The 27,993-nt window shown below is 37.7% G+C and overlaps 1 protein-coding gene across 1 annotated transcript; it reads left to right on the top strand.

Moving 5' to 3' along the window:
* The first annotated feature begins 1,183 nt into the window (after positions 1 to 1,183).
* Positions 1,184 to 27,395, top strand: LOC306850518 (dihydrolipoyllysine-residue succinyltransferase component of 2-oxoglutarate dehydrogenase complex, mitochondrial-like). Its single transcript, XM_079386184.1, has 15 exons — positions 1,184 to 1,313; positions 5,424 to 5,457; positions 5,605 to 5,647; positions 6,515 to 6,576; positions 9,292 to 9,366; positions 9,446 to 9,501; positions 11,649 to 11,757; positions 12,790 to 12,951; positions 13,661 to 13,737; positions 18,303 to 18,400; positions 21,934 to 22,064; positions 23,030 to 23,103; positions 23,715 to 23,798; positions 24,213 to 24,380; positions 26,826 to 27,395. Exons 1-15 carry the CDS (start codon positions 1,251 to 1,253, stop codon positions 26,958 to 26,960), a joined length of 1,371 nt encoding a protein of 456 aa, XP_079242310.1. The 5' UTR covers positions 1,184 to 1,250; the 3' UTR covers positions 26,961 to 27,395.
* Positions 27,396 to 27,993: the final 598 nt, after the last annotated feature.

Genomic DNA, 27,993 nt, shown 5'->3' with positions numbered 1-27,993 from the left:
GAACATTTGGCATATCTAAGTAATATTTCACACCGTCTAAATAAGTTTGTTCTGTTTATTACGTATTTTAAATATATAAATATAAGAAATCTACTATTTTGTAGCACAGTTTAATACTAGAGATGAAAAATGCTGTCACATAGTACTTATTTAAGTCATGCATTTGTTTTATCCTATTCTCGTTAATTTAGGTGTTTTGTTAATTATTTTTGCTAGAACTGCTGAAATTACAGGCTTTGATGCTTTTATTTGGTTGGTTTGTACGTTTCCTGCTCCTCAGAAGAAAAAAAAATATATATACACACATGTAGGCTATATATATATATATATATATGTATATATACACACACACACATTTTCATAAATATTGTCCTGCTTTATATGTGTGTGTGTGTGTGTGTGTACAGTGCCCTCCATAAGTATTGGAACAGTGAAGACAAAATTGCTCTGTTGGCTGTGGAGTCAAGACATTTGCAAATATGATTAAAATATGAATATGAGACAAAACTATAGAATGTCACATTGTATTATTGTTTTTATTGGGTGATTCAACACATAGATGTTTTACCAGCTAAGAAGTTCAGCACTTTTAGAGTTTCATCCCTCTATCTGATGTGAGCATGATCAGGATATTCATCTTTTAATCATATTTCAAATATAATTTAGTATATCATCAGGAATACTGGATCCTTGACGAATGGCTTTTCTTTTTTATTTTGTATTTTTTCACTTTTTGATCGTGTTGGATAAGCGTCTGCTTAAATGAGTAAAACAAGTTTTTTGATGAGTATAATGTTGACTTCTAAAAAATGTAAATGGGCAAAGAAAAAAAATAATAATAATAATTTTACTCATTTTATAATAGAAATAGGTCCCTACCTGTATAGATTAAAAGAAACAAGAATAACAGAGTGAAAAAAGTCTTAAATCTATTATTTGAATAATTTGTAATTATTTATTGCTACTTGTTAAAGACATGTGATTTTCTTATTGCTTTTCCTATTTTCTTATGATTTTTTATTGGCTTTGTTTATTAGTATATTTATGTTGATGTAATTTGATATTATTGCCCTTGTTGTCAAGACTGCAATAAAAGCGAAAATAAAAGAGTAAAACAAGTGTCAAATCAATGGTACATTCCACTCTCCCCTCTCTGACTCATCGTGGTATGCTCCGCGCGGTTTCCGGTTGGCGGCGGCGCTGTTTCCTGTGCTGTGAGAGCTGCAGTACGTGCGGTCCACCCCGACGACATGTTATCCCGTTCCCGCAGTCTCACCTGGAGCCTCGGGCGCTCGATCAGCGCCCTGCGGCAGGTAACGTGTGTGTGTCCGGTGTGTGTGTGCCGCGGAGTGTCTGAAAGAGCGTTAACCGTCAGCGGAATGGCGCGGAGCTGTAGGCCGCGGGCTCAAGGGCAGCAGGACACACCGAGAGAGAGAGAAAGTGTGTTAATGACCTCTACAGCAGCTGCTCGTGTGTTATATATGACGTGTTCATCGTGCTTTAATACATGCAGACTACATGAGTGAGGTCTGCTGTCACACTGATCACGTGACCGACTGCTTTCACCTGTGCTGTTTGACTTGTGTTCCTGTGTCAGTCATCACCTGCAGGGCTGCCACTAACGACTACTTATATTTCGATTCATCTATCGACTAATTAATCGATTCATCTAAATAGGGCTGTCACGATTCGTCGATTTTAGTCGACTAGTCGCTTTTTAAAAATCGTTGACTTCATTTTGCTCGCGTCGACTACCGGAAGTGACGCATTTCACGGACGAGAATCCATTTTTAGACTACTTTACTTTAAAAGGCTGCGTGATATATTAAACCCATTTAAAAATCATAATTAAGCACAAACGCTATGATTTAATTAAATAATGATATGCGATGCAGTTCTAACACAGTATATGCTCTTTAATTATTTACATGCGTGTAGGTTAAGATCGACAGAAACTGATATTATTTACATGTGGAGCGACTCAAACTCATCTCTGCATGCTGTTGTGAGTTTGGGTTTATTATAACCTTCATCTGGGAATGCAACGTGCGCCATTTCATCAGATTTGTGAGGTAAATCATTAATAAATCTACTCAAACACAGGAGAATACATCACGATTACACAATAAAAGCTCAACCCCTCACTCTGAGTTACACTGATAGATCTCCACATATTCATGTAATTACAGCAGCTATAGCATTTCTGTCCTAAAGAGATGGACAAATATTAAAGATTAAGAGTACGTTTGAATGAAATGGTGCTTGGTCAATATTAAACAGTAATGTGTAATAATAAGTGACGTGAAGGGAAGTGAAGTGACATTCAGCCAAGTATGGTGACCCATACTCTGAATTCGTGCTCTGCATTTAACCCATCCAACGTGCACACACACAGCAGTGAACACACACACACACAGCAGTGAACACACACACACACACAGCAGCGAACACACACACACACAGCAGCGAACACACACACACAGCAGCGAACACACACACACAGCAGCGAACACACACACACACACAGCAGCGAACACACACACACACACAGCAGCGAACACACACACACACACAGCAGCGAACACACACACACACACAGCAGCGAACACACACACACACACAGCAGCGAACACACACAGCAGCGAACACACACACAGCAGCGAACACACACACAGCAGGGAACACACACACACACACACAGCAGGGAGAACACACACACACACAGCAGCGAACACACACACACACACAGCAGGGAACACACACACACACACAGCAGGGAACACACACACACACACAGCAGCGAACACACACACACACAGCAGCGAACACACACACACACAGCAGCGAACACACACACACACAGCAGCGAACACACACACACACAGCAGCGAACACACACAGCAGCGAACACACACAGCAGCGAACACACACAGCAGCGAACACACACAGCAGCGAACACACACACAGCAGGGAACACACACACACACACAGCAGTGAACACACACCGTGAACACACACCTGGAGCAGTGGGCAGCCATTTTATGCTGCGGTTTAGATTAATCGAAAAATTAGTTGATAGATTAATCGAAATGAAAATAGTAGTTAGTGGCAGCCCTAAATCAAAACAATTGCTAATAACTTGATCAAATAAATCTAGCTTCAAAACATACAAGCAAATATCAAGTAATAAACGGGGAAAAAGACAATGACAAGTGATAAACAAAAATGACTCTCAGTGTCTGAAAGTTTACACAATCATTATGGATTTGTCTTTTTTCCTCAGCATTATTGCCGTCTGATTATTATTATTATTACTGATGAGATCATAGACCGTGGCATTCACACTAAAGCACAGATCTGTTTCCACACATCAGATGTTTTGTCCTGTTCTGAAAACTGACTCTGTTTACATCAATTTCCTAATATATCATTATTCAGAGATACAGCCACGATCGAGCTTCAGGACAAAAAAAACCCCACAAAGCTCATGTGAAAGTCTGTCAGTACGTGATTTTCATGAATCTAATATGTACTGCTTTCCAAACGGCAGAAATTAAAGCATATCTAAAGATCTCGGATTTATAAAATAGTGGGTAAATGTGTTAATACTCGCGTAACAAGCTCGTATGGGAATGACGTCAGTAGGCTATAATTGATTATGGTCTATTACTGCATCGATGCAGAATCATCCACTAATAATTTGGTTATATTGAGATTACTGGCTATAGCTGAAATTAGCACCGCTTCCCAAAAAAGTAATACATTTTTAATATTTAAAATAGGTGTGTTTAATTTCAACATTTCATCTAATTTGCAGATTAAACTCTGTATTTTTATATATATCTGTAATAAATCCTAGCACTTTACAATACAATTGTGGTATTGAGAGACATTTATGTAGCTGAGAACTAAGACTGAACCACAGCTTGCATGATCTATAATTTACCAAAAATATAAGAATATTGAAGAGTAATACATTTATCTGCTTCTGTTGTTGAAGTCCTCCCTGCTGCCCCATTGGTCTTCATTACGTCCCATTGACCATGCAAACCTGTCAAACTTGGACATAGATGGATCACATGACTCCCATTTGTGCCTGAGTGTCACTGCAGCCTGTACATGCCTTCAGTGCTGATCTGTCAGATGCAGTGTTGTAGCAGTGCTTGTGTTTGTGGGCTGAAGATTCTCCATGATGTTTGCTTGCGCTGCTACAGAGTGAGATTGAGTGGTAGTTACTGACAGCATAACAGCTGGTGTATGTTAGAAACATAACATGCTGAGATCCTTCCTCTTAGTTCATCATGTTCCTAATGTCCTTGCCTAAAATCCATCAATTTGTTTATAAAAAAAAATATATATATATATATATATATTATTTCAAATAACCTAATAAGCTTTATGTAAGAAAATGTCTATTCTTCCTTTGGAATTTAATATTTAATTTCCAAACCATGTGATGCATATTGCACACAAATCCAGTAAGCAATTCAGGTCGAGTAGGATTTCCTTGAATTAAAATGCAGCTTCAGGGATGTCAGGCTGCTGAACACATTTTTATCTGTGTGTGTGTGTGTGTGTGTGACACTCAATCACATCTGAAGAACGGTGTTGTGTTGGCATTATAACTCTTCTGTGAAACCCATTACAGCATTATTATGAACCCCAGACCCCCCCCCCCCCTTTTTTTTTTTACCAGAGATCCATGTTTTTTGTTTAATTTGTGTAATTCATTTGTATTGTCAAAAAAGGGAGCATTTTATGGAAAATTTAAACGTCTTTAGTCTAATGTAAAAATAAAAATAGAGCCTTTCAAATAGACACAGCACAGTTAAAACATCATTGATTGCTCCGTCAAATAAAGTCCTGTACAGTATAAATGAACGTGTGGAGGAAGAGCACAACAGTCACATTAAAACCGTGCTGATATTCAGTACAATAGCACGCTTGCCTGTTGTGCTAATGCCTAGTTAATTATATAACCGTATTAGATTTACTATAGAATTTATTATAAAAACTATAAAATGTGAAGTATTATTTATCACATTGAATACTATATTTTAATATAAAACAATAATGCATTCCTCTCATAATTTTTGCGATTTCAGAGATCCAATTAAACCAGATTGTATTTAGGCAAACACTCAAAGGTTCCCTTCTCCAGATGAGATACTCAGGTGTTCATAAGTTACATGCAGCATTAATGAGCAGATCTGTATGGAAGACGTCACAGAGCGTCTTCAGTGCGTTTGATGTAAACATACAGTGGCACGTGTGAGGTGCAGATATTACACAGTTGTTGTTTGTCAGAAGTCTGTCCAGATGAGGTTGTCCTGTTCCTTGATGAGCATTGTTCCTGCTGCTTGTTGCTGTTGTTGCTTCTTCTGCTCAGTGATGCTCTGGTGTCTGTGGTCTTGTTCTTCTAGGGTAACGGTGTTCTCTCCAGACGGGCTGCTTCAGGTGAGTTGTGAGACTGTGGAGGATATTTCTTCTGCGTTGCATGTCATAGATATTTTTGTGAAGGTACAAGTTTGAACAGTCTTGTATCTTTTTTCCTCTGACAGTGCAAACATGATTTGATGTTCCTGTGTCTGCTTTTTCCTCCAGGTATATCAGCGGCGAGCCAGTGTGTCACCTTCAAGAACAGCCTGTAAGTATCACTGACGTCTAATGAAACGATAGGTCTTCTGGGCAAAAAGTGTCATTTTTAAAATATATTTAAACTTCTTATTCTGACATAAAAGGTCTTTAAAGTTGTGTTTTGGGCCATTATGCTATCTGTCAAATGAACTAAATCTGAAAGCACAATATTGTGCCATACACTTTGTTCATGTGATCAGCTGGTGATCTGGTGTTTTCCGTGTCTCAGAACGGCTCCGTTCACACTGAATGAATGCAGTGAACTGGTTTATTTCACGTTCTGTGAGTTTAGCACGCGCTTGGGAACGCAACAGCCACCAGTTATGCTTTATTTTCACGGCAGATGATTACAGCGTTTCACTAGATGTGTAGAGAGACGTGTTTCTGTAAGCCTGTTTTCACTGAAGCTGGAGTTTTCCTTCAAAATAAAAGCTCTGTTGATGTTTCTGTCAAAATAAAAGCTTAAAAAAGCTAGCGGTTTAAACTCAAAATATCTTTCAAGTGTAGAAATTAGGGAAGAAGTGTTGTAATTTCCCTACAGTATGTAAAGCAATAATAATATTTATTTTACAGTGCAGTTGTTTTGCAATATATGGCTATTACTGTCATTGTTGTTATTATTATTCTATTCTAATTAGTTTTCTTAGTTAAACATGGGTTGGAGATCTTAATTTTGAATTCTCAGTGCATTAGATGGAATACTTTAAAATGTAAAAAAAAATATTTATTTTGTTCCAATTCTTCATTTGTCTTTTTTTAAATATCGCAATAAATATTGTATTGTGGACTTCATAATATTATCTTGTCGTGAGATTTTGGTATCGTTACATCCCTGCTGGATTGTGTTGTGATGATGGTGTGTGCTGTTGATTTTCAGGAAGTGTGAGACCCGGTCGAGCGTCTATCAAATCAGATACTTCAACACCTCAAGCGCTCACAGTAAGTATCCGCTCATGCTCTGCATCTCTGAAATAATGTCTGGTCATATGCTGGCGCTGAAGAGTGTTGCACAGCAGCAACAGCAGTTCTGCCTCACGTTTTAGTCACGATACGACGAGAAGTTAAAGTCTTGCAGCGATCTTATCAGTCATAAAATGAGGTCTCGAATTGACTTTAAAATATTTAGCATTATTACAAGGCTCTCTGGAAAACTTGATTCTGATTGGTCAAGCAGAGCGTCCACCTTTCTGATGTTTATCATTTTTACCATTTGCTTTAATCTGTGTATTATCTCTTACTCATGTTCATGGCTGAGAGCTTCTTGCTGGGAACTTATTTCTTTGTGAAAATTGAAGTGTAATACAAGTTAGCTAATAAAATACCTAACTCATATTTAAGATACATTGACGGCCAAAAGTAGAAAGAAATAATTATTTATTAATTTTCTTTGGCAGTCAAGAGTTTTGAAAGTCTCTTCTGCTCACCAAGGCTGCATTTATTTGATCAAAGATATAATAAAACCAGCAATATTGTGAAATATTATTACAGTTTAAAGCAGCTGTTTTCTATGTGAATATGTGTTAAAGTGTAATGTATTTCTGTGATCTGCAGCTGTATTTTCAGCATCATTACTCCAGTCTTCAGTGTCACATGATCTTCAGAAATCATAATAATATACTGATTTACTGCTGATAACGTGCATACTTTTTCTTCCTGTCTTTCTTAAAGCAGCTTTTCTTCAGAAAAAAAGCAAAAAATAGTCTGATAAAATGTTTAAACCTAAACCAATATTTAGTGTCCAGTTATTTACTTGTGTGGCACAGTGGCAGTAAATAACTGGAGATGCAAGACGGCACCAGTCACATCCACGTGTGATACGAGAAACATTAAAGAAGCACTCGTTTCAGTTACCTAGATGATATACAGTCTAATATACAGCATTGATTTGGACACGGGGAATATTAAAATGTGATGAATCATGTTGAATGTTTGACACTAGAGTACAAAACAAGACCTGGCAAAACTTGTTTGAGTGCAGCTTTCCACTTTAAATCATCCTGACATTTAATTATTAGCTCTATTAAAAATGTAGCTTACCTGTAATAAAATCTGCCAAATAAAGGCTACTGCGGACATACTCGGAGCGTCTCTTATCTTGTTGCTGAAGTGCTTGTGTCCACTGCGGACGGCAGAGAGAAAAACATTCAGTTACCAATTACACACACAAAAAAAAATTATATTTCTTTTACTAAAATAATTAAATCCATTGTATTTGGCATTATGTTTGATCATGTCTTCAGCTGGGTTTCTGCTGATCTTAAATGGTGTCGTGTATAATTTGATTTTAGTGTAGTGTATAATTTGTATAAGGCCTTAAAAAGTCTTTGTTTTCTTGGAGCACAAATTCCAGTGCAAATATCTAAACATCCTTAAATCAAGATACATTTACTTCAGATGAGAAATAAAGATTAAAGCCTTGCTCAAGTTCTCAGAAAACAGTTTATGATTACATGAAGCGAGTTTGATTAAAGAACATATACAGTATCTGTCAATGGGTTATGAAACTTTTTTCCATTGGAATCATGTTGATTTTTGGTCTTGTTTTAATTAGTGCTGTCAAACGATTAATCGCATCCAAAATAAAAGATTTTGTTTACATATTGTGGCGGGAGGAGCAAACGACAGACACAGTGGGTGTGGCGTCAAGCCTCGGAGAGGCTTTTATTAAACAAAATCATAAAATCCTGGCCCGTCAGCCGTCGTACGGGTGCAGAACTCGGCCCATTCTCGACGCTCCCTTCCTGGACCCGCGAGGACACCAGCGTGCATGCACGGGGAAGAGACCGGTCTCCCGAGGAGAGGCGCACTCGGCATTTAAACAGCGGCGGTGATGAGGCTCTATTCACATCAGGTGCACCTCATCACACGCCGCCAGCCCTGGCTGTTCAGCGCCCCTCTTCTCTCACACACCCACTCCCGTCGGGAGCCTGGTGAAGGGCGGCGAATACGGGACGGGGTGGTGATGATATTAGGGGGAGGCAGCCGACTCATCACAATAGTGTGTGTGTGTGTGTGTGTACTGTGTACATTTATTATGTATATATAAATACAAACAAAATTTTTGTTTTTATATTAAATATTTATATATAATATAAATTAATTATATGAATATAAATATATACATGTAAATATTTTCAAAACATATGCTATATTTGTCTTTATATATACATAATAAATATACACAGTACACACACATACATTATGTAAACAAATGTTTATTTTGCATGCGATTAATCGTTTGATAGCACTAGTTTTAATCAAACTCTTCACTTCATTTTGATCAATTTCTTAGAAAACAAGACTTATGTCATTTTGCTTCTCTGGGAAAGAAATCTGGGTTTAACAATCTTTAGACATTTGCCCTGGAAAAAAGACAAAAATACAGAAAAAGAACATTCACTTTTTTTGCAGTGTGATCAAAATAGTTTTTTCTAAAATGAAGTAAAAGGTAATGGAGATCTGTTGCAAGTTGTATTTTCAAAATTTGAGGTGTTACTAACGCAGCTCATTTTCTGCTCTTTAGACATTTACATTGATAAAACTTATTGACTTGGTATAAGCTCTCTGTTGGTTAACACCTTTCTACAGTTGCACAGCATGCAGCGGCCCGCAGTAACTTCAGCACGCCACATTAAATGTCTTCTTGGATTGCAGGGAATGAAGTTATTACAGTAAAAACGCCAGCGTTTGCGGAGTCTGTCACAGAGGGAGACGTCAGGTGGGAGAAAGGTAAGATGAGTTCATCAGGTGTGCAGTACAGACGTCTCACCCCATTGGACCCTGTTAACCCTGTTCTGTGTCTCTTTAGCTGTTGGAGACACAGTCTCTGAAGATGAGGTTGTCTGTGAAATTGAGACCGATAAGGTAAGAAGCACACTTTTTTTAACTTAATCAGGGATTTCTATAAATACTGTAACTTTCCAAGGATGAAAGTTGTAACTTCGAGTTTAATTGTTGATGTGTGTACACATTCGTCAAACGCACATCTTTGGCCATTGTGTAGCATCTCACTGTTAGTGCGGTGTTGAGCATTGCATTTAAATGTGTCACTCTAAAAATAGTTCAACCTTTAATAACATCTCTCTGGTCACCTGCCTTCTGTTCCAGGCTGTTTTTGATAGCAAGTACGTGTCCTATTTCATCTACCCCTAAGAAACTTGTCTGATCAGGGTCTGGTGAACATGACGCTAAATCTGTCTAATATAACAGGGCTTCCTTAAGATCATCCCTAACTAACGCTGGACTGGAATTGTTATTGAACCTCAAGGATGTAAGACCTTGAGTTTAGTTTGAGGAACAAAACTCGATTTTGGGAATGTATGCAATTTAATCTGACAAGTAGTTAGCTAAATAGGGCTGTAAGTAATAATTAATCTCTGAATTGATTAATCACATTTTCATGCCCAGTGTGCTCAAAATAAGAGTGTGCACAATTTAAGTCTATATATTCCATGCTAAACATTGTGTACAAAAATAAAAAATGTACCTTAAAAACATCCAGTTTTGAGCACAGCACAATGGTTGTAAACCACAGACTAAGAGGTGGATCTGCAGGAACAATGTCGCTGCATCTGAAATTGAATCCTTCCATATTGTACAGTATGTGAAAAACAGTACACAAAGAGAGTAGAATGTCTAAATTCATAGTATTCATAAAACAGTAGGCGAAAGATAACTGGATGACTTAAACCGAATAGTATGTACTATATAGAAAGTTCATATTCAAACATAATTTGTGTTGCTATATATTTCAAGTTTCAGTTATGGTTCATTTTAAACCTAAATTTGATGTTTAACAATATTGTTTTAATCAAAATGCTTGCTCTCCTTTTCTTCTGATTGATGTTCTGACTAGTCAGTTATTCACCTTATTTTTCCCGTTAGAGCAGGCGCGGCCATTTGTACATTTGATGTGCCCGGCTTCCGGTCTCATCTGCTTCCAGCTATTATTAGCTGTACAAAACAGCTCTTTTTGCTGCTTGATATTGCAAACTGGTGTGTTTTATCAAATTACTTTAATGTGTAATCTTAATTATAAACACACTGGTTTGGAGTGCAAACAGTTTTCGCGTTTACTGTTATTCTTCTCGTTATTTCCCTACAGCGGCTAATGAACCAGAAGTCTCGCACATTCACAGAAACGGCCTATATCCGCGTTGAAAAATAAGGTGGATAATAATCAGATTTTTTTTTCCCCACTAATTGTTTATTAGCAATTTTTTTAATTAGTAGTTGTAGCCCAAGCAAAATCCTTAAAACTAGGCGCAAACGCGTTTGTTTGGTGTTACGTACATACGTGTAAGTGAGTGAGTGAGCGTGAGAGCGACTGAGTGAGTGAGAGCGACTGAGCGAGCGACTGAGTGAGCTAGTGGGAGCGAGTGAGCGTGTGTGTGTGAGCGAGTGAGTAAGTGTGTGCGTGCGAGTGGGTGTGTGTGTGTGCGGGTGAGCGTGCGAGCGAGTGAGTGAGTGTGCGTGCGAGTGAGTAAGTGTGTGCATGTGAGTGGGTGTGTGTGCGAGCGTGTGAGAGAGAGCGAGTGAGTGAGCGAGCATGAGTGAGTGAGTGTGTGTGCTAGCGAGTGAGAGAGTGAGTGAGAGTGAGCAAGTGTGTGCATGTGTGTGTGCGAGCATGTGAGAGAGAGCGAGTGAGTGAGTGTTCGAGTGTGAGTGAGCGAGCGTGAATGAGTGAGTGTGTGTGAGTGAGTGAGCGAACGTGAGTGAGTGAGTGTGTGTGCTAGCGAGTGAGAGATTGAGCAAGTGCGAGTGAGCGAGCGTGAATGAGTGAGTGTGTGTGAGTGAGCAAACGTGAATGAGAGAGTGAGTGAGTGTGTGTGAGAGTGAGCAAGCGCGAGTGAGTGAGAGTGAGTGTGTGAGCAAGCGTGAATGAGTTGAGTGAGTATGTGAGAGTGAGTGAGCGAGCGAGTGTGTGTGTGCGACTGTGCGTGTGTGTGTGTGTGTGTGCGTGTGTGTGTGTGTGTGGTGTTGAGTTAAGGTGAGATGTGTGTGTCCTGCAGACGTCGGTGCAGGTTCCTTCTCCAGCTGCAGGAGTCATTGAGGAGCTGCTGGTTCCTGACGGAGGCAAAGTGGAAGGAGGAACTCCTCTGTTCAGACTCAAGAAAGGAGGTCAGCCATGTTTCTTTTTGCTAATATATTTTAACGAAATTGTAATCATTACAATCATAAGCTGAAGTCACTTCCTAACATGTTCATTGTGTGTTTAACTGATTACATGATGTTTACTAGCTAGAACATGTGTATTATCTTATAGCTGTGTATTACTGCAATTTAATGAAAGCCAAGGAAACTTTTTTTTTTAACAACCTGTTTGAGATGTAACAATATATAACAGTAATACAACAATATTGTAGTTTGCATACTTTTTAACTTTTTTTGCATATGAAAACAGTAACAAACAAGGAAAAGGAAAGAAGAAAAGTATAATGGCAGGTTATTTTAGGTAGTGACATGATAGGGGAATTTGAGAATACGACACATGCAACAATGGTAATTTATGCACGTCTATGAAAGGGGATGATGGGATATAGGTCAGGTGTCAAACTATCTTGTCTCCTGTCTCATTCAGTACATTGCCAAAATCTGAATTTTAGATAAATGATATAAAGGGTGTCCAAATATTCTCAAAAGAAAGTTTACCTTTTAACATAAAGGTTATTTTTCCCATCACTAAAGAGAAGGACATGTTATTGATCCATTCTTGTTTCATTGGTAGATTTATGGATACCATCTGAGAAATGAAAAAAGCCACCTCTTTCCAAAACTCCTTATAAATTCAGCTATTATTTTCTCTTGTGGACTATATGTAAACATCTTATATGTGAAATATCTTATTCAAGTCAGTACTAAATAAACAATATACATGTATTTTGTATAATCCCTCTTATTTTGGTAAAAAATAAATAACATTTTGCAGATTCTGAAAGGTGTATGTAAACCTTTGACTTCAACTTTATATAACAACATTTAAGTTTTATTAAAGCTTTATTAGCTGAAGAAAATCCCCCATGTAAAGTGTCCGTCTTCATAATAACCATAACCAGAAATAAAGCGTCTGGTCTTTCCGTGCAGGAAGTGGTGGTTATTATTATAAATAAGTGCTGCTGAGCTGCGGTGGTTTCATCTCTGGTTGTGTTTCAGCTGGAGCTGCTAAGACGACAGCAGCACCTCCTCCTGCAGCAGAGACTGCACCTCCTCCTCCTCCAGCTCCCCCTGCTCCTGCTCCTCCTGCCGGAGGGCCCATCCCCACCACCATGCCCCCTGTACCCCCTGTGCCGGCCCAGCCCATCCAGTCCAAACCAGGTCAGGAGTTCCTCCGTGTACAGGATGAAATCTCATCATAGATGCTGTACATTCAGTAAAGGCTGAGATTGGTGTATTGTGATATTAATGTTAGGGATGCACCGAATTTTTGACAACCGAAATTATAAGAATAATAAGCGAAAATACCTAATAAATTGTACTGAACGATGATGTGATGCAATCAAATAGAGGTGTGCAATAATGCAACAAACATGTCGCCAGTGTAGAAGCATTTAAATAGAAAGATGCCAAAATCATTACAAGCACCGACAGCGAGAGACTGTTTAGCACTGCATCGCATGTCTCCGATCAGAAGAGGAAGGGATGGATGTTGCTGCTTACTGTGTGATGATTGAACCCCCCATAAATTAGTAAATAAACTGCAGAATGTTATGGTTTCTAATACTCGCATGAGCTGCATGTATTCAAATAGCGCTGCACGAGCTCGTTAGCCAGGGTTCAAAGCGCGAGGAAAATCTGCTCAGTTGCTCAGTCACATTTTATATTTTTTTAAAGACGTGTCAATGTGATAATGTGAAAGCACATTTTGGCTATTTAAATTATGCAATGAAAAAAATTGGCAAAATACATGGGGGGAAAAAATGTGTTCGGTATTCGGCCATCGGCCCAGTTTGGCTTCGGCCAAAAATTTCCATTTTGGTGCATCCCTAATTAACTGCAACTCTCTTGTCTTGTGTCTGTGCTGTAGTTTCTGCCATCAAACCCACTGCAGCTCCTGCTGCTGCTGCTGACGCCGGAGCCAAAGCCGCCCGATCAGAGCACAGGGTAAGAGGCGTCACACCTGCAGTCTGCATCAACACACTGTGCAGGTTATATGCTGAACGTTTGCAAACTACTGTACAGCATATATTTCATACCCCAGTTTGAAAACACTTGCTGCATGTGACTCGAGTGCTAGGGATGAATGCACCAATCAAAACCACTTTCCACTTTAAAGTGAGCATTATTATTTTTTTGTTTCAGGTTGATCTGTTTGTCACTTGAACATTAATTTAATTGCCGGACAAACAGATTAGTTACAATTACTTTAGAAGGCCTTAATGCAGGCGTGTGGGGGACCTCCAAAATAATGCCTTTTTCAGCTATTTACAGTCATTTATTTGGAAAATAAACAAACTTTATGGCGCTCTCATTGAATTGACTTAATAATGTGGTGTACTGACAAAGCATAACCATGAATACACACACACACACACAAATATTGGTTTCCATGTTTTATGGGTTGAATCTATGTGTGTAATGGTTTTTCTACTGTACAGACGTTATTCAGTATATCTCCTTAAGCTAACCCAGCGCCTAAACCTACCCCTCAGACAAAACAACCGGCATTTTTAGGTTTTCAACAAACTTCATTCTGTATGATTTATAAGCTTGTTTCCTCATGGGGACCAAAACAATTTACTGGTATTACTATTCTTAGATTTGGACCCTGTAATCAGGGTTTCCGCGGAGTCCTAAAACGTCTTAAATTTAATAATAAGAATTTTAGGCCAGAAAAAGTCATAAAAACGGCCGGATTTTCCATACAAGGTCATAAATTACATTCAGCCACGTCATAAATTGATATGCTTGTTCATTCATTGGTTCTACCATCGCCTTTTCCCCCCCGAAAATGCGCAGGCGGCGGCATTCATTCGTTTCGCCTGTTGTAGTTCTGTCTGAGCGTTCCAGAACTACAAGGTCCATGTGGCAGTGCAGCAAACAGACTTGTCATAAGGACTTTCACAGAAACCCGTGTTCTAATGTAGCCTAGGCCTACAGTCTATGTTCGCACAGTGTTGCCAACTTAGCGACTTTGTCGCTAGATTTAGCGACTTTTCAGACCCCCCTAGCGACTTTTCCAAAAAAGCGACTAGCGACAAATCTAGCGACTTCTTTGACAAACCTTAGCGAGTCTCTGTGATCGCTGGTACTGCCGCAACGGCGCGAGGTCAGCGCGCACACACCTCTTTCTCTGTTCAGTGAGCGGCTGAGAGGAGCGTTCAGTTCAAATAGATATTATGTTGCTTCTCTAATTTTACATGCAAATATAGCCGAAATCACAGCACAGGAATTGTCTTATCTTGTGTGTATTATTTGATTTCATCAGACGACGGCTCGATTATAAATTAGGATTTTTGTGCAGACTAACTTCTTGGAAGGGAGAGCTGGTTATGTATTCTTAAAGGGCTGCGTTTCAGTCACTATTTCATATTTATCCCGTTGACTGACAACATAAACAGTAAAATATATAAAGGAAAACAGTTGTATTGAGAATTTGGCTGCATTAAAATACAGAGACAAACAAATGTAAAGGGCACTATGACGCGATGACGTCATGAATATGCTAATTAGCGCAAGACGTCATCTGGCGACATTTAGCGACTTTTCAAACTGGCTTCAGCTACTTTCCATCGAAAGAAGTTGGCAACACTGGCTTGAAACCATAAAATAATTGTTACTTTACAATGTTACAATTTACAATTGTTAAGTGTTGTTCCTGTGTTCTTGAGTTATTGTCTGAAGTTATTTTTCGTAATTCGTGTAGGTCATAAATTTAAATCATAATGGTCATAAAAAGGCGCGCCCCACTGGTGGGGAATAGAGATGTGACAGGTGGGGCGCGCCAAACGGGAGGAAATTTTCCTTTTTATGCCTTATATGGTAACGTGAGATCAAATCTTCCGGAATCTGGAGCAAGACCACGCACTAGACTAGAGAGTGACTGCGCGGTGTCAACACGTCATTTCAGTTTCATTTTTGTATTCATAGTTACAAATGAAATGTTTAACCTTTTGAGCGGTATCCGGTTTGGTCCCATATATGGTATTTTTATTTCTGTGCTCCTGAGAGTACGGTCCCAGATATGGAATTTAGAATGTTCAGTGACGTGACATAACTGCCAGATTCAAATTGTGCTTTCGCGCGCTGGTTGGTGCTGAACCAGAGAGGGACGCGCTCAGCGCTGTCATATATCACAACTATGCATTGTTTTCAACCTAATAATGTTTATTTTAGGTTTCAGATATTTAAATACACATAAGCACTAGTAAAACAATACATTTGGAGTTTGTAAAATACGCACTGATGTCTGTGGAAGCAGCAATAACAATCTATTCAAATATAATTTGACGACGTGTGTTATTCACATCAGGCAAACATAGTGGAAGTAACTATAAAGTTTACTCTATTCTTCTCGGAGTTCACCGGACACTTTCTTGCATGTACTTCGGGAGAAACTGATGACAGACAGGACTCTCTGAACTGAGTCGCAAAGAAACATGGTGGCGCCCATCTCACGTTATAGATCAAGATTATTTATAAAGGTTTTTAAACGACCAAACACACTCACTTACACATTTTTGAGAATCGGAATATAAGATAGTTGATGACATGGTAAGCAACTTTGTGAATATTTTGAAATAAAAAAGGAAAAAGGAAATTAAGGCGATCTGATCATACAGTGTTATTGTGGCTGCGGTGTGTCACGTGACAAATATGACGCGTCGCCATGGAAACATTAAGCGGGAATGTTATAAAATAACAGTCACCTTGAAAAAAACCACTAATGCAGGGATAACCTGCCGAATGGATTTCTCTTCTTTTCTTTTTACAGATTGCAAAGTGGCACTTTTATATCTTTTCTATTTTTGAAATTAGTAAAAATTTTGACAGCTGCACTTTTATTTTCTCTATTTTTTTAATTTCATGCAAGTTATGATGACACAGCTGCACTTTTATTTTCTTTACTTTTGAACTTTCTGTTATTTTATGTATATAGTTTGTATTTTAGATACAACTTGTTACTCTGATACTACTTGTTAGTTCAATAAATTGGAACATGTTAAGCTTGTTGCGCATTTCATTAGCATTGTGTTGGGGCGATGGGGGCAGGTGGGGCTTTAAAATTCCCCCTTGTCTTAAGTGGGGAATGACCAAAAAAGTTTGAGAACCACTGGATTAAACCCTGCAGAAACCCTGTAGGGAACACCAGGGCCACAAATACAAACACTTATTTGGCAACAACAGATCCAATATCAGTATCATATCAAATAGAATACCTTTAAATAATGTAGAATTGCCAGTACATTTCTTGTGATTTTACTGCCTCTTATGTGTACAGATACATTTTATACACGAAGCGTGTTCAAACACAGAACTTTTATTTGAAGAATTATGTTAAGAATATCGAGTTTGTACTTATTGGTCCTGCACTTCCTATTGATTCAGCTGATTTTTCACAAATATGTCTGTATTAGCAAAATTAACGCATTAAGTGCACGCTTAAGTTTAACAGTAAAATAATGCAAGGCAAGCACTTCGCATGTATATGACCTATTTTTCAGCAGCATGTTTGATTCCTACTTTAAGTAGGTTATTTAAATGGATTGTTTATACAGCCTTTTTTTTTGGTCTGTCCGGGAGTTTGTTAGATTCGTCAGTTATAAAATTTGTTTAAACCGTAATGAAATTTGTCTATATATATATATATATATATATATTTATTTATTTCAGGTGAATAGTACATTAGAATACATGAGTTTGAATGAGAACAGCAGACTGTTTGTACATCAGCAGATATTTGTAGGTGACATTTTACTCCCAACAAAAATATATTTAACTCTAGAAAAGTTTCCTGAGATGTAGTAAGTAAAACATGTCTTTTAATGCTAAATATATCTTCTTTATCGTTTAAGGCCACTGCTGCCTTTGTGCATTACAAAGACACTGATGTGCTCATACTGTTAGGAGGATCTTGGGTAATATTAGACCAATTTAATTAAAGCAGACTATATATTTTATCATTTATTCATGAAGTAGACTAATTGTTACTTATGTGCCATAACTTCTGCCATCAAGTTGATGCACAACAACTTCTACAGTTGATCATGTTAGACCGCAAGATTTTAATGCCTTCAGTTTCACCTCTGATCTTGATCATCTTCATCTGATATTCTGTATCTCTGTATTTGATCTGAAATGGCTTAAAAGGTTTTTTCCCACCTTACAAACCAGTAGAGCCTGTCACCGTTTGATTCAAAATGTTTAATGCAAGAACTTGAACAGTACGAATGTAGTGAAAAACTATCAAGGCGTCTTTTACCAAATGAAATGCAATGTATATGTGAAACTGTTAAATGCCATTTGGACATTTTGAGTTATGCCTAATTGTTGAATCAGTGGCCCTAATCACACAATCTGTGCTCTTTAAGAAACTCTTGGCCAAATAAAAAATGGATTGAAATGGTGTCTATATTAACAGTGTTATTTACATGAACTGATATATAATGGCACAAATTCTGCCGAGGCACTGCGCTCTCTTGCTCAGCCCTTTTGTGGTTTTGTTGCAGGTGAAGATGAACCGCATGAGACTGCGAATCGCTCAGCGGCTGAAGGAGGCGCAGAACACCTGTGCCATGCTGACAACCTTCAATGAAGTTGATATGAGGTTTGTTCCTATAAAAGCAAACCAGCCTACTCCAGCTTATACAGTCACTGCTTCTTTGAAATGTGTTTTAATACCCTGCCAGTCAAAGGTTGGTGCTCACCTACTCAGTTTTGTTATTGGGATCTTCTACATCTCAGAGAAAAAAAGTGATTAACTTTGAAATAACACAAATGGAAGTCTAGGGATAGTGTGAAGATGGAAACATGACACCAGGGCTAGGTATTGAGACAGATTTCACCATTTGATTTCGATTCACTAGCCTGCAATTCGATATCTAATTATTGGTTAAAACATTTACTGATTGATTACATGGGACATGATTAATTTCAGTAAGTTATTATTTTTCTTTCAAGCCCAACCCTTGATGTTAATTAATGTTTATTTGGTGCTGTAAGTAGTAGTAAAGAGTAAGATGTGATCGGTTCACGTGAGGCTACACAAAGCTTATTGCAATCATTAGATGTCAGGCATGCTACAAATAATATTTAGTGACGTTTTGTTCACAGATCAACTGAAAAGATCAAACTTTTTGTTTCATCAAAATGGGAATCGATTAAAATGGAGGAATTAATATTTTCAACTGAAAACTATTATGTCTAGATATCTACTCCAACTCGGTGCATTAAGAGTAATAATAAATGATTGTTAAAGTTACATACATATTAGGGATGTGCATCTCCACAACCTAGGCTGATGTGATGTGTATTGATGCATTCCCAATGTTATGATGCATTAAAGATACATATGAAGCAGCTACCGATGCGATGTGATACGGTTCACCCCTATTATGATGCAGTTCAATCCGATTTCGATTTGATTCAACACAATGCGATTCAATGGTAAAAATATGATGCTATGCCATTCAATATGATACAGATAGTTCACTTTTATTTCTTTGGTTCAGACAGACAGCCATGTTAACTTATATCTGATGCACACTTTTTGATCATCGCATCGTTAAATTTAATGCCGATGCACCAATGCTAATTGTTGAATCTTACCATCCCTAATACATATGCATACTTTATATTTGTGCACAAAACAGACTTGTAAGCCTGATGAGCACCAATTCAGGCAAACGTGCCCAAGCGTCTGCCTGTGAATGTGTGGTAAAGAGCACTGACACATAGGAAGGTCTGTCGACGGCCCTGTGAAAATTTAGCTTATTGGCCAAACCTGATTAGAAGCTCCGCAATGCCCATCCAAATGGTTATAGATTGGAATCTGGCCTACAGGAAGAGATTTCTGAAACCCAATCTCCACTTAAAGCACGGAATGTAAATATTTGGTCCTAATGTTGGTCAAAACAAAGATAAGAAGGGCAAAATGGGCTTTATTAATTTACAAGGAAACGTTAATGTCCACAACCTCCCTCGCTAACCCCTGAGGAGGACACTTTGAGGATTTCTCCCCAGCGCAAATGGCCGTGTTAGCTTTCAGCTGCCCGGGGTTCGTGTTCTGCCGCTAATCTCGTTGGCATTGATGGGATGGAGGAAGACTCTGCCGGTCTGGAGTCGAAGGAGCGCGCTCGTCTGCGGCCCGCGAGCATCTGCCCCGGGGTCCCCTGAGACGCGCCTTCAGAGAGAGTGTGCGAGACGCCCGGAACGTTATGGGCTATTATGACAGGCCAATAAGATTTGAAGGCTCTGGAAAGTGAAGATTTTTATCGCGTCTTCTCTCCTTTCTCTGAGAGCGCGTGTCTTGGGACGGTCCTAATTCCGTTAGCGGAGAAACCGGAGAGGCTAAACGGTGTTAGAGACAGGAAAATGGAGAATTACAGTCTCGGCCCTTTTCACTCAAAACCTGGCCAGACTGTTGTCCACAACATCCTCCACTGCTGTTTCAGTAAGCAGACTTACCTTAAATGCCACGAACCGCTCAAACTGAGGTGTTTGCTTGTTGCAGACCCAAAAAAGATTCAAATTTAACTTTTGTATTTAAAGCACTTTCAAAGAGAACAAAATCGTCACTTCCTGATAAACTGGCAATATATATCACTAAGAAAACTAGGAGAAGCCATTGAATATTTATATATTATACAATTTATATATACATATATAATGAATTACTTGCATCTCAGAGCAAGCAGATGAAACATAATAAAAGGTAGAATTTATTCAGTAAATGTGTTTCCATCGTGGTTTATGTTTATGTAGTATTGTGCGCATAGGTTTTTATGCACAGTTTTAGAATTTATGCACATCTTTGTGTTTCCATCCAGCATTTGTTTTTTATGCGATATTCTAAAATGCACATAAAAATAGGTGGATGGAGACATAGCTAGTGCTGAAGAGTGTTTAGTGGAGTATTTGCATTGCGTTGTGTTAGAGAGCCACCGATTACATTTCAAGGATTTTTAAATAACAATTAGGAATGGGCATTTTTGTGCGTATGTGTGTCATGGCGATAATTACATGATTTAAATAAAAATGTGCTGTTGATGAGAAATAAGAAACATTTTAAATCAATATGAATATAAATGCGTTACAAATATTCTAGTCATAATAAAGTTGGGCTTTGCCATTTGAGCTGTTGATAAGAAAAATACCAATTCGATTAAAAATAAAACATTATCAATGTTTTGAAAAGGAAACATCTTAAAGCAATATGATTGTTTCAGATATTCCAATCATATTCAATAATGTAGGGCTGTGCCATTGACAAAAAAAAATAAAAATAACATTTACATATATTTTTCATAATCTATAATAGTCCATTTTGTCATCAGCTCAAACAGAAAAGCCTGAATATTTCAAACAATCATTCTCTTTTGATGTTTCTTTTTCTAAATATTAATATATTTTTAATAATCTAATTTGTTTGAAAACAAAACATTTAAAAACAATATGATTGTTTCAGATAATATTCCAATCATATTCATGTAATGCCAGGCTTTGCATCTAAAGGAAGTATGATTGTGTTGAATAATCCTAGTATTGCCCGTAATGTTGGTCTGCGCGGGCTGAAGACTGATTGATCACCTGTAAACTGAAGCGCTTTACTAAAACAGCATAATTAACTCAACCAAACACACAATCTGATGGAACTGATTCAAGGCATCATTGCACACTTTCTGAACCATATTTCAGTACAGTGCACTTCAACAGATCAGTGCATTACTGAATATTATATTTTAAGCAGTTCATGGTTACATGTCTGTCAGTCTCCCAAATGGAATGAAAAATATCTTAACCATTATAAATACACTGTAGTCTAGGTCTTCTGAAGTCATCTGATGATCTGATGACTTGCTTTTTTTTTCTTTTTTTTTTTGGGAGTAAATAACTTTAATTTCAGTCTGTTTCTCACACAAAAACATGATTTCAGAGACCTGGAAAAAGTGCATGTGTCACATACTGCCATGATCACATACGCTTTCATTGGATGGTAAAGAGCAGTGTGAACATTCTGCTAAACATCTGCTTTGAGTTTTCTAGAAGACTAGTTGGAACGACATGAGAGCGAGTAGCTGTTCCTTGTTGTAATGCTTGGTTGCAGGTGTCTTACGTTTTTTCTGTGTTCCTCCGCGACAGCAACATCACAGAGATGAGGAAACAGTATAAAGATGCTTTCCTGAAGAAACATGGCATCAAACTGGGCTTCATGTCTGTGTTTGTGAAAGCGGCGGCCTACGCTTTGACAGACCAGCCTGCCGTTAACGCTGGTACGTTCACACACACACACACACACGCTCAAGCCTTGCTAGCTCAGGCTCAGCATCTCACCACTTCAGATTAAGCCTCTGGTAAGCGTGTGTGGTTATGTGGTCATCTGTTCGAGTCTAAAGAACACATTTTACAGATTACCTTTCTGTCGCCCCCCCTCCTCTCTTTCCTTCCAAACCTCATTGGCTTGGCCTACATAGACAGGCATGTTTAACACGGTTTCATCAGGCCAGTGTGTGTCTATATTTGCCCAGAGTCTCACCATTTCATGTTCTTCATCAGATACTTGCATGTAGCTGCTGGAGGCCGTCGTGTCTGACCGAACGCTAAAATAGACTGGAGGCTTGTTGGCACCATTAGGGTTGTAGTTAACGAAGTAAAACTAAAAGCATAAAACAAACTTTTGTTAGTTTAACCATAATAAATTAAAACTTAAACTTATTTTATTTCAGCTAGGTGCTTAAAATAACAAACTAATAAAAACAAATATAAAGACAAAAATGACAAACGCAACAAAATTACCAAAACTTTTAAATTAAAAACAAGACAAGAAAAAAAAAAATCTAAATATTAATAAAAACTAGTGCTGTCAACTGATTAATCGCATCCAAATTGAAAATGTTTACATAATATATGTGTGTACTGTGTATATTTATGTATTTATAGATATACACACATGCATGCTTATATATATTTAAGAAAAAATTTATATTGGTATATTAAATATATACATGTAAATATTTTCAAAATATATGTTGTATGTGTGTATTTATGTATTTATATAAACAAGTATATACAGTATACACATATATTTGTAAGTCGTTTTGTGACTAAAAGTAAAGTATATTACGTAAACAATTTTAGTAATTTCACAGTGTATTGTGGAACTGCAATCGCGAGATATAAACTCCAAAAAGTCAAATATATACTGAAAGCTATTAAGTGCTGTTTTTAATCTGTGCAGTCATTGATGACACGACCAAAGAGATAGTGTATCGGGATTATGTGGATATCAGTGTGGCAGTCGCGACACCAAAGGTAAATCCTACACTATTATGCCTCTTATGCAGAAATTAATACTTTCTTTCCTCAGGGATGCTTTAAATTGATCAAAAGTGACAGAAATCTTTTGTAGCGTTAGAAGTATCTTTCAAATAAATGCTGTTCTTTTGAACTTTCTATTCGTCTGTGAATCCTGAAATATAAAATGTATCACGGTTTCCACAGAAATATTGAGCAGCACAACTGTGTTCAACATTGATAATAATCAGAAATGTTTGTTGAGCAGTAAATCAGTATATTAGATGTGACACTGAAGACTGGAGTAATGATGCTGAAAGTACAGCTGCAGATCACAGAAATACATTACAGTTTAACACATATTCACATAGAAAACAGCTGTTTTACATTATAATAATATTTCACTATTTTCACTATCTTTTTGATCAAATAAATGCAGCCTTGATGAGCAGAAGAGACTTCTTTCAAAAACATACTTGAGAACAGTGCCATGATTTCCATAACAGTTAAATAGCAGCAGATATTTATCTTCTCAGTCTTGTAATATCAGTCCAGTCGCCGTGGCTGTATTAATGTGTAGATGTTTCTGGGCCCTGTGTGTCAAACACGTTCTCCTTCTCGTCTCTCAGGGTCTCGTGGTTCCCGTGATCAGAGGAGTGGAGGGAATGAACTTCACAGACATAGAGAAAACCATTAACGAGCTGGGAGAGAAGGTGAGCTGCTGTCTGAAGACGTGCTTATTGAGCTGCAAATGGAGCGACTACCCAGATATCTTTATTTAGCTAAATATGTTTCATGACCTAAAAAAACAGCGGTGGTATCACTGGTAAAACTGATGTCAAGTGAAGGGGAAAAATCAAACCATGCGATTTCTGAAAAACGCTGCGGTCTATTCCTCTGATGACTCTAATGACATTTTTAAGAGCGTTAATCAGGGCACGATTTACTTTATGCATTTAGCAGACGCTTTTATACAAAGAACAAAAGTAATTCAGCAAAGAGCAGTAATGTGCAGATTTATTAGACGACTGGATTATTAAACAAACTAGAGAAGAGAAAGAAGGCTGTTTTTCTGCTAGATTGTATCTTGTCAGTTTCTGACTAGTTTTCCTGTGTTTTTATCGTAGGCTCGTAAGAACGAGCTGGCTGTGGAGGACATGGACGGCGGCACCTTCACCATCAGCAACGGAGGAGTGTTCGGCTCCATGTTTGGGACTCCCATCATCAACCCGCCTCAGTCGGCCATTCTGGGCATGCATGGCATCTTTGACCGGCCCGTGGCCATCGCTGGGAAGGTTAGATGGGAACGCTTCTGTGTTTTCTGTGCCTTACATCAGTAGTCAACAGTCGGTTCAGGAAGTGAACACTCCATTCATTTTCTCCATAGGGACATTTTTGTTAATCAGTGGTAACCCTAACCCTTATTTTTAAAATAATCATGTTTAACAGCTGAAATCATGTAGGAAAAAATACATTCTCAAAGCAGCCTCCACCAATCAGAGAGATGGGCCAGAAAATTGTGCCAAAACAGCACTTAAGCTCCACCCACTGTGGAACTCTATTTTCACTATTGGGGGGGGGTTATTGCCATGTTTTATCTGACAATTGTATTTTTTTTGTTTTTTTTTATCAAAGTGTTTTAGGATTGCACGTTTACATCTCAGTGTCTTCTGCTTATCAAGGCTGTTTATTTGATCAATTCACGTTTATCTCTATAGCGCTTTTAATTATTATGATTTCTGAAGATCATGTGACACTGAAGACTGGAGTAATGATACAGAAAATACAGCTGCAGATCACAGAAATACATTACAGTTTTAGGGGTGTGCGATATGACGATTTTTGATCGTGGACGATAAAAATGTCTCCACGATCTGCTTTTTAGGAAATATGGTAGTATCGTGCTACAGCACACATTATATCAAATACAGTTCTGGTCTCCGTCTCTATATACTGTACAACACCACATACAGCAGTAGAGTTACTCTGACAGGACACTGCACTTATTCACGATCGCAAAAGTACATTATTTGCACACAAGCCTTGCTGGTTAAATGTTTAATTCACGCGCTGGTCTGACGTGCGCTTGTTCTGAGCACATACACCTGAAGCACGCGCGCTAAAAACCTGTCTAACAGCGCCTGATTACTCAACTAACTTATCTTTTGCGCTAATACTGTCAAAACACACAAGGTTTACATACAGACTGAGTTGGTTATCTCTAAAATGAAAGTAAATGGTTAAGAGAGAAGCGGATGCGTGCCTGTATATTAGATGTGTGCAGCTCTTAAAGGGACAGGACACTAAACATGCTGTCGACTGTCATTAAAGGGATAGTTCACCCTAAAATTTAATTTCTGTCATTATTTACTCACTCACATGTTGTCCCAAACCACTATTAATTTCTTGTGCTGAACCCAAAAGAAGATATTTTGAAGAATGAGGGTAACCAATCAGTTGCTGGTCCACATTGACTTTGATAGAAAGAAAAATCCTATGGAAGTCACTGAGGACCAGAAACTGTTTGGTTACCCTCATTCTTCAAAATAGCATTTATGTTCAGCAGAAGAAAGAAACTCATTCAGGTTTAAAACAACTTGAGTAAATGATGATATAAAAATAAAACATTATGACAGAATTGACAGACAGATGACAGAATATTTATTTTTGGGGGAACTATTCATTTAACGTTAACAAAACAACAAAACGCAAAAGAGAAAAATCACTCACTATTCTTGACTGAAAAACTTTAATACAGTTGCTTTAGGAATCAGTCCATCTAGTGTTTTATTTTTATATTTGTTCATTCAATTTCATTGAATGCTCTGCTAAATACACCTATTGTACCTGAAAATAAAGCACTGTTTGTTGCATTTGTATATTATGTGTATCTTTGTTCTTATTTTTTAATAAGAAAGATAAAATGATGAAAAAGATTTTTTATCTTCGCCCACTTTGGCCTAAATATCTGCTGTGCATCTTTGTGTTTCTAGTTTGGCTGTAATGCTCAGACAACTTGTGAAACCAAAATAGTAAAACTAACATGACAAAGAATCGTGATAAAATCGTGAATCGTGATATTTAAAAAAAAAATCGTGATATGATATTTTTCCCATATCGCCCACCCCTAAGTTTAACACATATTCATATAGAAAACAGCTTTTTAAATTGTAGTAATATTTCACAAAATTAGTTGTTTTTTTCTGTTTTTGATCAAATAAATGCAACCTTGATGAGCAAAAGAAACTTATTAAAAAAAAAAACATTGAAAATCTTCCTCATCCCAAGCATTTGAACGGTACTCTATATATATATATATATATATATATATATATATATATATATATATATATATATATATATATATATATATATATATATATATATATATATATATATATATATATATATATATATATATATATTATATATATGCATATTTTGCAGGACTTTTGAAATATATTATTTCTACGAATCTAATCAACAGCTTTAATTGTTTTATATTTCTGTTTTTAATTTGGCATTTGCAGTGATTCATGGGATTGTAGTTTGCCTCATTACAGCCTAATCTTAGTTTTTGTCTGATTTTTGAGATCAGAGTTTGGCATGTTGTGATTCTTCTTGTCGCTGCTTGGTTTGGTTTGTGGCTTTAACAGACTTCTGGCTAAAAGTCCAGCGCTGCTGTGAAGCTCCGGTGCTCCTCTGTTCTCTGACGTGTGTTGTTGTGTGGGTTTGTCCAGGTGGAGATCCGGCCGATGATGTACGTGGCTCTGACCTACGACCACCGCTTGATCGACGGCAGAGAGGCCGTGACCTTCCTCAGAAAGATCAAATCGGTGGTGGAGGACCCTAGGGTGCTGCTGCTGGACATGTGAATGCTCTCGGACCATCGGCCGTCTCCTGCCGCTCACCAAACACCTTCTCATCTCGCACAGAATGGTTACGACCCACAAACCCCATCTGTACACTAGGGACGGACGCGTCAGGATTTGCATCGATTAGCTTCATGTTGAGTTGTTTTACCATGTATACGTCCGCTGGGTTTTCACTGTATAATGGAGGAAAGCGCGGTGCGATTATTTGTTTCTAAATGGAGAATAAATGATAGTAATATACAGTATATGATATATTTAATCTCTTGGGTGTAAAGCGATCGGAGCAGAAACACTGTTCCCGTCAGTCGCAGGTGCTTGTTTTTGTACACGAGACCTCGACGCGTCCCGCACAACTCCAGACCATCAGATCCTGTCTGCCTGTGTAAAAAACTAAACTATATGAGATTTTAAACAATAAAATCAATGAAATGCTCACGCTCTCGTGTCTTTCTGACTCTGTTTGTATAATCAGAGTATAAATCATACGACACACATCAGCTGAACAGCTCTCAGAATGCAATGTTGTAATCTTATATCACTTTATTAATAGTTTGGATGAAATTATTCCTTCAGAAAGTTCGGAAGTTTTAAAGTTTAACTTTGAGCACAAGGCTAGTAGGGAATTTAATGCTGAACAACTGGTACAAATACCAATTCTCAATCGTTTGCCATGCAAAATCACAAACAAATATAAAAAACCTTCTGTCTGTATATATATAGAGGGAGAGAGAGGGATAGTTTGTTTTAACATCACTGAAGTACTATTGTATTTTTTGTTAATAGGCCTATTTTGAATTGGAATTTATTTTTATATTTTCTGTTTTTGGCTAAAGTAGTCGTTTTGTTTTTGTCATTTATTCGTTTTTTTATATCTATTTTTATTTGTTTCTTTTTTTAATTTGAAAGGAAAATTGTAATTGTTACATTGACAGCTACCTGAAATAAAATAAGTTTCTTTGTGGTTTTAGTTAAAGATAAAAACCCTCGTGCGGACACAACTTCAAGTCTTTTTAATGCTACATTATTTAACTAA

This window comes from Barbus barbus (genome assembly GCF_936440315.1).
Source record: "Barbus barbus genome assembly, chromosome: 30".
Classification (NCBI taxonomy): Eukaryota; Metazoa; Chordata; class Actinopteri; order Cypriniformes; family Cyprinidae; genus Barbus; species Barbus barbus.
The sequence above is the reverse complement of the archived record's forward strand: the minus strand, read 5'-3'. Positions and strand labels throughout refer to the sequence as shown.